This window comes from Dromaius novaehollandiae, chromosome 4, assembly GCF_036370855.1.
Source record: "Dromaius novaehollandiae isolate bDroNov1 chromosome 4, bDroNov1.hap1, whole genome shotgun sequence".
In the NCBI taxonomy this organism is placed as follows: Eukaryota; Metazoa; Chordata; class Aves; order Casuariiformes; family Dromaiidae; genus Dromaius; species Dromaius novaehollandiae.
Window position 1 is genome coordinate 86431768 of NC_088101.1, and position 13518 is coordinate 86445285.

Consider the following 13518-nt stretch of genomic DNA (forward strand, 5'->3'; position numbering starts at 1 on the left):
AACATTTAATTTCATATGCACAGCAGGGTGGTCGCTGTAAGTGGAGGAGCGAGTTCATCCACAGCACCAAATTGAATCTGGAAGTAAAATGCTTTTATTACCGCCAGCCTCTCAGCAGTGTCTCTCCCCGGCTCAGCTGAATCTTTCTTGTTTCCAAAGCTGCTGCTCTTCCACTTGACGTTCAAATCCTTCAGTCCAGCCTCCGAGCAGAGCTGGGAACCCAACAAAATTTGACCTCTCCACGATTAACTCTGGCCAGTCTATAGATACCTGAATCCATGGGGCAGCACCAACAAAGCCGTAGTTAAGACTGACTTAGCTTTACTTTTAAAGACACCCATTTTAGGCTCATTTACAGTTTCTTAGAGCTTCTGGATTCTGACAATATGTATTCCCAGGACTCGGAAAAATTTAAGAAAACAGCATTCAGTCGTTTTGGAGAGGGAAGATGAAGACAAAACGCCCGGTCTGTCCAGAATAGGGAGAAGCGATGCCACTCGCTTCTGCCCAGGGCTAGTGTCAGCGCAGCGGGTGACAGCAGGACGCGTCGGGGAAAGGCTCGCGGGGCGCTGGAAGCGCTCGCCGGGCTGTGCAAACCCGCCCGCGGCTTTCTGCAGGGCTTGCCCAGCAGTCGTGCTTCTGCACATCTCCCCATCACCCTGCAGAAAGGCAGGATGCGCTGTGCATGCATGTATAATGTAGCAGCTCGCAAAATATGTTCTCCCATGGTTTTCTTTTCTTTATTTTTTCTTTTCTTTTCTTTTTTTTTCTTTTTAAAGCCCCCAAACCACTATTTGCTGGCAGATTTTTGGCTGAAAATTTTTCTGAATTTTGCTGCATTTTTTTTGGCTGAAAACTTTTTGGCCGGGAGTTGCTAAAGACTTCCATTTTCAGCCTAAAATTTCTGCTTTGGGGCTGCTGGGTTTTGTTTGCTTGTTTGTTTTTTGGATGAAAAAGAGAAAATATTGTGGGGGGGAAAGTAATTTGAAGACAGAAGCCACTTCCTGCGAATAAGCTTACTAATAACCCCCATTCTGACTGAAAAAAAATTCTGATGAAAATCCTCTGTCACTAATATCTAACCACGCTGCTGCTGGAGCCAGGGAGCCTCCTCCCTGCTTTTCATATTAGCATATGCAATGGCTTAGATCACTGCAAAGCTGCAGAGCGCTGCATTATTCAAGTGTTGGAGGAGGCAACAGAAAATGAGCTGTAGTTATAATGAATTGCCTGCTATGTCTTGTTTCTATTAATAAGTTTATTATAGCCTAAATGTTTGCTTTTGAGTGGCGTGGTTGGCACAGGCTGGGGGAGGAGGGGTGAATTGGGAGCCTGGGTTGGACCAAGCACCCTGCTCCCACCCTGCCTTTTGCATCCTGGGCCCAGTGGTTTTGTGCTGGGTGGAAGAGCAATGCAATTAGCTGGGAAAATTTCAGTGAACTGGGCGTAAAACGTACCGGGGGGCATTTCCACTGAGGGACTGAATGGTGTTGCAGCGTTTTCCAGCTTTTCTTGGCCGGAAAGGGCTGGAGCTCAGCTGGGGGGTGAACCCAATGCAGCCGAGCGCTGCGGCACGGGGGAGTTGGTCCTCAGGCGCTCGGGAAGGGAGAGAGCCCTTCGCATCCCGCCGCCGTCTGCCAGCTGCGGCATCTCTCCTGCTTCTTATCGCTCAACATTTCCATTTCACTGATTTTTTTTTCCTCTGTCTCTAGGTGGGCCTTAATGTGCTGGTTCAGCGAGCAAACAAGTTTACCCCCGCCACCCGTCTCCTGATCCAGAGGTTTGTGCCATTCCCTGCCGTAGGTAAGAAACGATGCCTTTTCTCTCTATTCCAAGTGTCTGCTGTAAACCTCACTGCATTAAAGCCGGCAAAACAGCCAGCCAACTCCTGCCTTTCTGGTTTATGCTGGGGTTTATATTCGAATGCTTGGTTGTAGCATTCACTTTGCAAGGAGCTGTGCCAGCGAAGCCCGAGTGTGGTGTCAAGCCGCAGTTTCCACTTCTAGGCAGCTGAAATAATCAGCGCTGCCTGATCGTAGGCTGTCCAAATCCTCGAACTTTTCATTTGCAAGAGACTGGTTGAATCCGTGTCAGATCAAATCCTTGAATCAGCACTAGCGCCGTTATATATTTTTTTCAATGAAAAAGGAATGAAGTGCTCCTGTTCTGAATACATAAATTTCTAAGAGCCACGGGTAAAACGAGGCTGAAGCGTGTGAACGGGAAGACTGCTGCTGGCTTTCCGGAGCACGAGATAAACAGTTCTGTAGCTTATCAGCGAGCTGCTGAGCATCTGAGGAGGGAAGGCACACGCTGGACTCAGCCTGTGAATCTTCCCTGAATCCAGTGGCTACAGCATTCAGCAAATCATGAGTTATTTTGGCTGTGAAGAAATCTCCAGTGGTGTCAGGGTATTTTTTTTTCTTCATACATACATACATGTATGTATGTGTGTATTTTTATATATATATTTCTTTGTAAATAAACAGGCTTTTAAATATATATATACATATATATATATAAGTGCAAAGACATTTTTGTCCAAAGCAGGAAGGAAATCAAGCAAGATATTTTTTTGTTAATGTTATTTGTTGTTAACTCAAAGCTTTTCTTTAAACTTTTTTCTATGCTTTTTCAAGGGCCACCTTGTCAGAGCTTCTTCTGAACGCTGTCTTACAGGGCAACATCACCACCCAAAAAGCGTCGTGTCCCAGTCTGCTTTGCGTGGCCCTGTTTCTAGCTCCCCCAGACAAATCTGATTTCTGAGTGGTTTAAAGGTCTTCTTGCCAGCTAAGAGGCACTGCTGGCCTTGAACAGCTAGTGTAGCTCCCCATGCCTAGTAGACCTCTCTGTAGCTGCAGTGGTAAGGGCATGACTTTTGGGGACCAGGTTCATTTTAAAAGCATTACCCAAGTGATTCCACTTCATTGCCCGAATGCATTAGGTTCTGCGTGAGTTATTTTATTCATTGGCTCAGGGCACTGTAAAATAAATAGAGGGATGGCTGAGATTTCATGATAGTCAGAGACTGGAGTGCTCAGATGAGACAGGCAGTGGCATCCTTGAACAAGCCACCAGAGCCCTTACACGCTGATTGCGTGAGATTTACCGGTACACACACATTCTGAGTCTGATCCCCTCCGTATTTCCAAAGCTAGATCTTCAGTAGGACGGTCACTAAACTGCCTCTGAATCAGATGCTTTCTGATGCTTCCTTGCCCACCCGTGCTGGTTTCAAGGATGGTTGTGGCATATGGAGTAGATGTGGTTTCCACGAGTCAGTGATGGAGCTTGTTGCTCTGAGCCTCCTGCCTTCGGTCCCCAGGATTTGGGGACCTTTTTTCCACCAGTGAAGCAGCGGCATGTCCTTTCTGCAGAGCGGGGAGGACCCAGGGTCGTGGTCTGTAGTTTGCACTTGGTGCTTGTTTCTGGCCGCTCAGCAGTCACGTAACGGATCTGTGGATGTTGGTACTTCAAAAGTAACGTCAAAGCCAATCCTGGTGTTTATGGAATCGTTTATCTGTTGATCCCTGTATCCTAGTGTCACAGACTGGTTTTGTTCTCGTGGTCTTACATAAGTCACTGCAGTGTGGTATTTGATGAAGAATAGTAAAATACTCTATCCGCACCCAGAACATGATGCAGAGCTCACTGATCAGTCAAGCTTCTCCTTGAATTTCCGTGGGTTTTGGTCGGTCCCCGCCTGGTCCCACTGCCTGCCACTTTTGACATGTCCGTGACTCCTTCCCCCACGAAGAGCCCACGCAAGGAGAGCAGCATCGTAGAGTCTTGCGCCACGTGCTGATGGGGAGATGGCTGCTGCCGGGCTCTGAGCTCTCGTCTTGGGGGAGATCTTGCAACTCCTTTATGCCTCCGTTCTTTCCCCATGCGCAACAGGAAAGATGCTCTATCTCACCTGAACTCTCTGACTGAAGCAGCAGTGATTCTCAGAAAAACCTCTAATGTCGCAGTTTTGCTGTTCTTCCTGGTTCCAGTGTATTTTTAGAGGTTTTCAGCTTTTGATTTTTGTATTCAAGAGGGCACTGAAGGTTAGTATGAGACCTGTGAGGCGGCTCCGAGACTGGCTTTGCATCAGAGACGCGTGCAGAAGATCTTTGCCGTCAGATTGTTCTATTTTTGTACCAAGGTGTTAGCAGGAAGAGGTTAGGCTTGTGTCAGAATTGATTGAGGACCCGTAATTAATTTGTTTAGCCTTTAATTAATTCTCTAGTTCTTACTTTATTTGTGTACTGTCATGCTTAATTATGTGCCAGGACATCAGGAATCGTCCGACTAATTGCTGCTTTGTTGTTTTGAAAGCTGCAAGTTATTGCTTTGCAGACCTGGGCAAACTGTTTAATTAAGACGTGCCTGCCCATTACTTTTGGAACTGCCAGCCCCTAGGAAAAGGGCAGAATTTCACCTTTTACACCCGAAAGGGCAGATGCTGGTATGAAGCTCTCGCTCTACTGACATACGTACAACTAAACAGCGTTTCCCCCTGCTCTTCATCAACTCCCTCTCCCTAATCCACCGATCTCCAATGAGTTATGGTGGTTTGTATCAGCTGCAATGCTGGTGGCATGTGTCAAAATTCCTACTCTCTCTCATCCCAAAGGGATGTGAGCAATGGAGAGTCGGGGAAATGCAGCTACTGCTCAGGTGAGAGACAGCCCGGTCCCAGCAGGGTTTGAGAAATTTTAGTGAGAGCACAGGGTCACACGGGGCAGAGATGTCATCGCGGGTGAGGGATGTCCTCGCAGCCAAGAAGTAGGTTGCTCTTGCAGTGGGGGTAGCAAACCAAGCTGTACTTTACCGTGGAAATGGCTAATGCTCTGCATACATCAGCAGCCGACCCTATGCAGAAAGGGTCCCAATTAGGAGCTGGTGTTACATGCTCGATGTTGGCCACCCCAGCCCGTCACCTAGCTAGTGAAATTGTTTATTATGAGGGTTTTCAGGGCAGAGAACAAATCTGTAGGGTTCACTGGGAGAAGTGTAACGCCGTTGTGTTCTGGAGACTTGGTGTCTCCAAATTTGAACAAGAAGGGGCTTAGCCCTTACTCAGAAACGTAGGTAGCAGAGGGTATCTATACCCGGTATTGTTGTGAGAAACACAATTTACCACCTTCTTCCCAAGCCTTGCCCAGCTGAGAGAAGAGCTGACAGGAGGTTTGCTACAAGGTAAAGGGCTTTGCCTTCTTCCTTTGCTTTCTGGCTTCATGGTGAGGCCAAAAAATGCAACTTTTATCTTTGTCCTGTTCTGTCCCTTTGTTTGCTGGGGCAGAAAGAAGAAATTCCCACCCTGTCAAAGGGCGATGGATACGTCAGTCTGCTAGCAAAATCTTTGACACGTGGATTTTGCTTCAGGGAGGACACAGCGCAGGAGCCTTTTACTAGAGATAGCTATAATGTTATTGCAGGCGCTGTTGCGCTGGAAGATCTAAACTTGGTTGAGCCTGCAGACTGCAGTCTCCACGGAGATTTTATGGCAGCTGTACCGGTGAAGCAGAGGTGGATGGTATGAGTTGCCCCGTGGCCTTGCCGTGCCGCTCGCGGACAGCTTCAGCCTCTCTTGGCGTCTCAAGCATCAGCAACCGGGAGCTGAATAAATCCTAGTGAGCAAGATGCTGAGTTAACAGACGGGAGTTGCCTTCATCAGATGAACCTTTGCAATCCCATTTCAATCCCACCCGAAATGGGCAGCTGCCGGTAGCGAGATCTTCCAGCCAGCTACAGATCCCAAAATAGGACAGCTTAATTTAAGCCCTCTCAGGCATTGAATTAATGCTAGCATCAGTCACCAAACACACTGCAGTCTATAGATACGTCTTTCAGATATTTTCCAGATTGTTTAGTGCCGTGAATATATGAGGTGTAATGTGGGCATGAACTGATCATAAATTGCCTGTTTAAACAGCAGAGAAGTCTCCAAATTCAGGCCGGGTATACGTGGCTGTAACTGCAGTAGTGTCAGAGGAACTGAACCCGCTTCCCCCAAGTCTGAATTTGGCGCTTTTGTGATTTTTGTCCATGCTCTGTGGTCCCTCTCAGTAGCCATCCTGAAGGATTTTTCCAGGGGAGAAGAAAATGCTGCATGAGACATTGTAATTTTTAGGTGTTAAAGAAGGAAAAGGAAATGTAGTTTGAAAAGAGGAGTGCAACAAATCCTCAGCCGTGGAGGCTGTGTTTGCTCCAGACTGAATTCCAGCTCCCAGGCTTGAGCTCTGCTTGGAGGCCATTGAATGGATCATCAGAGCCACTGGAAGAAGGATTGGGCTGTCTCAGGATCTGTGGTCCGTGGTTACTATAGTGATAAAAATAAAGTGTTAATGCTTTTTGTTTCTGCCTCAGCTTCCAAAGGCGGCTTCCAAAGTCAGCTCAGCAACCGGAGAAGGGAGTGCGGTGCAGTCCTGGTGCTTCCTAACTCGCTTGTCTGTTGAGGCATCAGATGAAATACTTGCTTAAGTGCCTTCCATAGTGAGAATGATCTTAAGCAGATGCTTAATTGCCTTAATAAACACTTAGTCATCTAAATCAGTGCTACCCAGTGAATGTACCAGGTGTGCGTAGACTGGGCCATGATATGAAGATAAGGGATGTCACTGGAGACAGTGTCCTTTGTACTGGAGAGGTGTGTCATTTAAAAAAAAACACACACAAAAGAAGTTTTCCCCCAAATTCTGAAAATCTAATTTTCTACCCATTTATTTATTTCTTATTTTCCATCTCTTGCATTTGAAACCTCCATAAAAATCAAATATTACCTGTTACCTGCCATATTTTATGCTTTCCCAGGACTGTACTGAAGCAGAATGGAGGCGGCTAAAAGAGTTGTTTGTCTCAGGCAAATGTGCTGGAAGCAGGTTAGAAATTTGGGATCTCGGCAATGAATCCTTAAAAGGGTCTAGTGATTTTGAGAAGCATCTAGAGCTCTCGCGTGAACTTCAGGTCTGGAAATGCCAACAAAAGTCCCACGAGAGTCTTGTGCCAGTGCTTCTTGCCTTGACCAGACTACATATACAACAAAAACAGCCTCTTCTGGCATGCTTTTATCTGCTCGGTCTTGACTGATAGCTAGAAGGATGGGGAGAGAGAAAAAAAAAAAGGAAAAAAGAAGGGGGGGGGGCTAAACTTTCTTTAAATGAAACACCTGCTTTCTTTTTTATCTTGGATTAGTGAGCTGAAGGCCTGGTAACACAGATATTTTGATAGATGGGAAGAGTGGTCCGGTAGTTAGAAGATTAGCGAGAGAGACAGAGTGTGCGTGTGTGTATGTTCCTCTCGTTCGGGAGTGTAAGGAGCATTTGTCACCACAAATCATCTTTGATTGCCGAGCTGCGTTCGTATAGGGCTCACCCACCCACCACCCTCAAAAAATTAGACATTTGTTATATGACATGAGTTGAGATTAATTAGCGAATATTAACCCATCAAACAGCACAGAAAGACATTTTTGGAAGCAGTGGTACTGCAGCAGCAGTGGCTTTGCATTAGTTCTGGTTGGAAAGTTTGCAACAAAATGTTGTGGGTTTTTTTTTTTCCTGGAAAATGCTATTTTGTCAAAACCAAAACTTTTGTAGAGATTTTCAACTTTTCTTTAGAAAATTTCTTGAAGGATAAGATGGGGTCTGGTGGTAAAGCATCATGGAGAGTAGACAGTGGGTCAGTAATCTGGCATGTGGTCCAGGTCCAAATTCCTCTTTCTCACTTGTACCTGGAGTTACCCCCTTTATAGGAGGACAAGGGACTTGAGGGCAGAAAACCCACAGTCGTTACGTAGGAATAAATGCATGAGATCAGGAGAGCAAGGCAGGCCAACTGTGTGTACCAAAACACGAGTCTTTGTCCTCAAACCTCTCTCAGCCTGCAGGACTTCGCGAGCAGTAGCATTATGGACTCCCGCAGCAGAGTGTATCCCACGGGGACGTAGAGACTTCTGTCCGGGCCCTGGAGGAGAGTTGTATGGGGGAAGGATATTCCTGAACCACAAGCCTAATGGGCTAAGAGCAGAATTTGGGGCAATCTTGAGGCTACCAAAGCCACAGTAAGGCTAAGTGAGGGGAGGGTTTTTAGGAAGGGCTCCAGAGCTGCCACCACATCAGCTCTGAATCCTGCGTTGTGCTTTCCCAGGGTTACAGCCAGCTCAGGGGCTCCAAAAGAGGTGGCAGTGTCCTTTCCCCCAGTTCGTGCCAGCCATCTCCTGCACCCCCAGGCTCGTGCTCCTCACGCTCATCCCTGAGCAGCTCAGCTCACTGGGTGGAGGAGCTGCGATTATCTGGAAATGTTGGTGTCCTTTTTTGCCTCAACACATTTCTGACTGTGGCAGCAAATTCCTTTGCAAGTAAAAGGGAATGATCTTGATGTGTTTTTTTACCCCTCAAAATCACATCTGCCGCTCTGTACAGGGGTGAACCTTGACTTTCAGAAACTTTTTGGCAGGCTGATGAAAACGAAGCTGAAGGGGTGTCATAGAGAGCACAAACCTGCCATTTGGTATTGACCAGGGCTGCGTTGCTAATCATCATGCTTTTCTCATCCTCAGCTAGTGCCAATATCTGCAATGTTGTCCTGATGAGGCACACAGAGCTGGAAGAAGGAATTGATGTTTTGGACAATAACGGAAACATTGTCGGATCTTCCAGAATTGCTGCAAAACACGTATGTACCTGTGATGTTCCTTGCAAGCACTTAACGTAAGCATGGACACAACTGGCCTTAAGGCTCAGCAAATCCCACGGCTGTAGGAATCGATGACTTAGAAGCTAGAAATAGATCAGAGTAACCGATCACGCAGGAGGAATGCTGCAAAGCTTACTGCGCGCTTTGTACCTGCACTTGCAGTTGGGTGTACACAGCACTGCATGTGCTGCTGCACACAGAGTTTTAGAGGTGACAAGCTGGGGTATCGCTCTAAGTGTCATTTCAGAGCACTTGATCAAGAGCACATTATTTTAATCATAGAGGAGAGCAGAGTCTCCCATCTGAAATATTAGTTAGTTCCCATTATTATTCAAGGAGGTGCAAAGCAGAGTAGTTTATCTTTGGACCTGTTTGCTTTTGAACACGACATACTGTGTTTCCCAAAAGCATGTAAGTCAAGACTAGGTAGCTTTTTCTAAAAAATAGGCTACAGCCTTGGCAGAAGTTGGGGCTTCGTGCAGGAACAAGCTTGCGTTATGCAGGTAAACCTGACAGCTGATCGTAATGGTCTGAAAGTGTACAGATTCACATCAGAAGGATCCTGTGCTCCCCTTATGCATTCACAGCCTTAGGATTTCTTTGTGGAAACTTGTAAGCAGTTCATGTTGAATATGAAGCAAAGATAACTTACACCTTTTTCTAAATGAGGAAGACTTCATTTTCAAGCCGAGTAGCTTTTTAACCCTTGCCATGTCAAAATTGCCTTAACAATTGCCATCCAGAGCTTTATAAGGGTGGCCAGATGTTTTTATTCTTGTGCTAACACCTGGTTTGTTTTTGCCTGTAACCTTCTACTCTCTACCATCTGCTTGCAATTATTGCGTTTTCTTCCTTTTTACATAGTTTTGTCTCCTGAGCATCATCTGATTGTTTGAGGCATGTTGTTTGCAAGTGGGCTTTAATCTGAAATGTAAAGCATGTACAGAAGCACACGCCCAGGCAGAGGAGTTAATAATATAATGCTTGGCATTTCTCTCGCTCCTTCTGTCCAAGGCTCTTAAGGCACTTCAGAGACAGCAATTAATGTACAGATTTACAGTCTTCTGCAAGAAATGGGAGATCTCTAATATATCTCCATATTGTTGTTTAACAGGGAGCTTAAAACAATCTGTTGAAGGGCTCAGAGACACTTATTTGAGCCAGTTTTCCTCACTTACATTACTAGCTTCAAGACCCTTCTTCCTCTCTCCATGCTAATGGTCTAGGAGAATACAGACAAGACAAAAAATAAACATTAAAAATGAAGGTACGTTAAATGTCGTTTAGGTGGAGTTTAAGCATCAAATTTGGGACCCTGAGAACTTCCATTCAGCTGCTATCTAATCTTGACGGTTCTTCCCAAATAGCGTAGTACCTGGTTTTGTAGCGTAAAATTTGGCAGGTCCTTAGCGTTGTAATCTGCACCTCTCCAAGACCTTCTCCTGTTTTGGAAGGTTTGAATGCTCTGAGTCTGTTCAGCGTTCCCATCCACGATGCTCTGCATGAGTCTCGCGAAGAGCCACGCGTACGGGCAGCACCAGGCAGGGACTGGGACTGCACATAGCTCAGCCTGCACGGGGATATTTTACCTTACAGAACATGCCGGATAGCTGTTCTGCCTTTTTTTTTTTTTCTACCCCCAGGCAGTACTAGCATGTTTGTGTGGAAATATGATATTTGAGCACTTTTGGTCACGTAGGTGAAATCGGGAAAGCTCGGTTATCTCTAAGATGCGGAGCCCCGTGCCCCGCGTTTGGGTCTGTTCCTCTGCATCTGTGAGCAAACCTGGCTCTAGCCCATCCGTTGTAGCAGCGGAGCAAAAACAGGTTGTATACGAATAACTGATAGCAAAGTTGAAAATGCTGATACATTCATTCACATATGCAGCACAAGAAAGGCCAGCCAAGCCATTTCCGTGCCTACGCGTTGATTGCTCAGTGCAGGTACATCCTGAGATTCGTTTTAAATGTCTTGGGTTTGTTTGTTTGTTTTTCCTTTGCAGGCACTGCTAGAAACAGCCCTGACTAGAGTGGTCCTGCCAATGCCTATACTGGTTCTACCTCCAATTATTATGTCCATACTGGAAAAGTAAGTGTTGGGAAGTATGAAAGCGGGGGGGCTTTTCATGGGGAAGGGAGAAAAGGTCCTTCATGAGTGTTATTCATTCATATTTTTTAGCAGTTGTCCATCAAAGACAGGTTTTTTTGCTTGCTACAATTTTCACGTCCCAACATCTTCGACCATTGTTGAAGTGTTATACTGGTGGGGTTATTTTAAAACATCTTTCTGAGACTCTGTAGCAGTTTGAATAACCCTATTCTGTAGGGTCAGTGTGAACCAAAACTCTCTGTAATCAGTGGAAAAGTATTCACAAGTTTCCAATCTTCTGTTTTGCAAACATTAGAACTGCCACATGGGGTCAGACTAAAGGTCTCTAGCATGATACTCTGTTTCTGCCAGAAACTGTCAGTGGATAAATAGGGAAAGAGAATAAGGACTGAGTCAATCGTACTGCTGGCTGCTTCTGTGCCCAGGCCAGGCTTCAACCTCGGGGTCCTGCCGCTGCCGTTTCACCACCAGACCAGCTGCCAGTGCACTGCATTGGCACAGGAGCTTGCGTTCAACCCGCGGTTGGGAGCGTAGGGATGTACCGACCAGGCTCCGTGCCTGGACCCTCTTGGCCATAGCCACTGCAGGTCTTGTCTTCTGTGAACTTGTCTAGACCCTGTTTGAACCCCCCTGTATTTTCTTTAAGTAACATCCTGTGGCTTTGAGTTACGCAGATGATTACGCACAGCGGGGAGAAGTACTGCCTTTTGTTTGTTTTAAACTTCTCTGACCTTTGAATTGGCAGCTTCCTTCATCTCACCTTGTGGGGGACTGTGAAGAATAATCTCCTTTCACCTTCTCCATTCCATTCATGATAACAGGACCTCTCTCTTGGTTTTCTCCTTCCTACCTGTCATCTATAGTCCTGGGTCAGTCCAGGGTGTGCCTCCATGCTGACAAAAGGGAGGAGCGATGGAGCACTGACCTTCACATATTCGGCAGAAGTTTGCTTTCCATCCCTGTGTAAGCCAGAGTCCCTCTTGACAGATGTCTCCGTGGAGCCCCAGTGCTCCTCGAGAGAAACCCTGCATTTCTGGTAGCACTTCTGGAGAGTGGGCAGGAAAGGGCAAGGTTATTACCTCATGTCTAATTATCCCATGTCATTGCTTTCTAACAGTGAAGAAACCCAAGAGCCATGTGCATTGGCTGTTCTCGCCACTTTGTGTTCCTTCACGTCACCTTTTTCCTCTGCCCAGGGGTGCTGTGAGCACTCACTGTTTGGAGATGTGTCCTTACGGCTTCCTACTTAGCTGCCTCCTTGCATCCCATCAGACCAGCTCATGCGGTGCGAATGGCCCTCGCAGGGGCGTGGATCTCCCTGTGAACCTTGGGAGACTGATTACTGCACTGAAAGATGGGGGTGCTAAAGGCCTTGCTGTCTTTGTCGTGGCAGTCAAGCTGGAAGCACTTTTTAAACAAACTTGTTGATAATGGCTGCTCTAAAGCACTCCGCTGACAAAGTAAATAACAATTAGGACGATTAGGTATTGACCCACAGCTTTGGTTAGCCTTGTTTGCTCTTGTAAAAAATACCCTAGGGCAATTCCCTGTCCTTAACAGAGGGGTTGAGGTTGTTTCTGCAAATGTTGAGTCTCATTTTCAGTGTCTGAATTTAAAAAATAAATACTGTATGTATCCCTGTAGCACCTAGAGTCTCACACCAAAAGCAGCTCCTCCCGTGAGCTAGATGTGGGGCAGAAGTATGGTAACAAACTCTGGTTTGGGAACTCTAAAGCAGGCATTTTCCACCCTTGTTGGTCAAGGCATGCTGTTTTCCTCCCTTTTCTCAATAGATTGTGGTGGTTTCGTGTGGCAAGGCACTGCCTTGGTAACACTTGCTGCAAGCCACTGCTTGGAGATGGCTGCTGGAGGAACACAAGCAAGAAGGGTAGCTTCCAGTCCCACAGATTTTGTGCAAAGCATGTGATTTTTCACTTCATGCTGCCCCTCGATAAACCCTGCATCAGCACTGCAGCCTTTTCCTGCTCTGTGACCCTGTGTCCCTGCCAGCCTGTGGTCCATCAGCCAGGGATCTAACCTGCAAGATCACGGAGCTAGAGAAAGCCCGTGGTGCGTATTGCACCGAAGCGGGGGATCGGGGCGATCCTTCCTGCAGCAGATGGGATACGCACACCGACACCGTAGCGCTAGCAGCACTTTTCCCATCATTTGAGGCATCAGATGCTTCCTCCTGTTGCATGATCTGATGTGTGTGGGCTCAAGTATAAGGGGTGAGTAAGGTGGAGAGGTCTGGGTTGGTGCTATTTGTCCAGCTTTACAGGCTGAGGATGGAGGGGAGGATGCTCCATGAGCGAATCACTCAGGCGTGACTGTCCCTTACTCTGCAATACCTTGCTCAGGGCTTGCCCGACGTCATGTGCAAGAACAGGAGTTGTCCTGTTTCTTGGACCCCAGCACATCAACAGCTTCCGTGCTTTAAACTCGGATGCATGATTCTAGTCTTTATAATCTCATCAAAGCTGCTTTGCTGTTATCAGTCTAAAGGACCTCTGTTTTCGTCTGTCCACATGCCAGACACTTAAGAAATGCCACAGTTTTGTGGTATTTCCCACCACAGAGATCTTTCTTTCAGTCTTTCCGTTGCATTAAGGCCTTTCACCAAAGTGCCTGTGTGTGTCACTGCTTACTTAACAAGGCCTGTGTTCCAGTCAAGCTGTATCTTGGTGATTAGCTCATCCAAGAAAGATCACCCCAGAGGACAAACTA

At 46.6% G+C, this 13518-nt stretch overlaps 1 protein-coding gene across 2 annotated transcripts in view; it reads left to right on the forward strand.

Moving 5' to 3' along the window:
* SFXN5 (sideroflexin 5) overlaps positions 1-13518 on the forward strand; it is a 110490-nt gene that overhangs the window by 67519 nt on the left and 29453 nt on the right. For both annotated transcript variants that reach the window (XM_026121807.2, XM_064511666.1), the window contains 3 exons: positions 1713-1803; positions 8546-8661; positions 10685-10770. In XM_026121807.2, coding sequence (XP_025977592.1) covers positions 1713-1803; positions 8546-8661; positions 10685-10770 — 293 coding nt within the window. The remainder of the gene's footprint in view (positions 1-1712; positions 1804-8545; positions 8662-10684; positions 10771-13518) is intronic.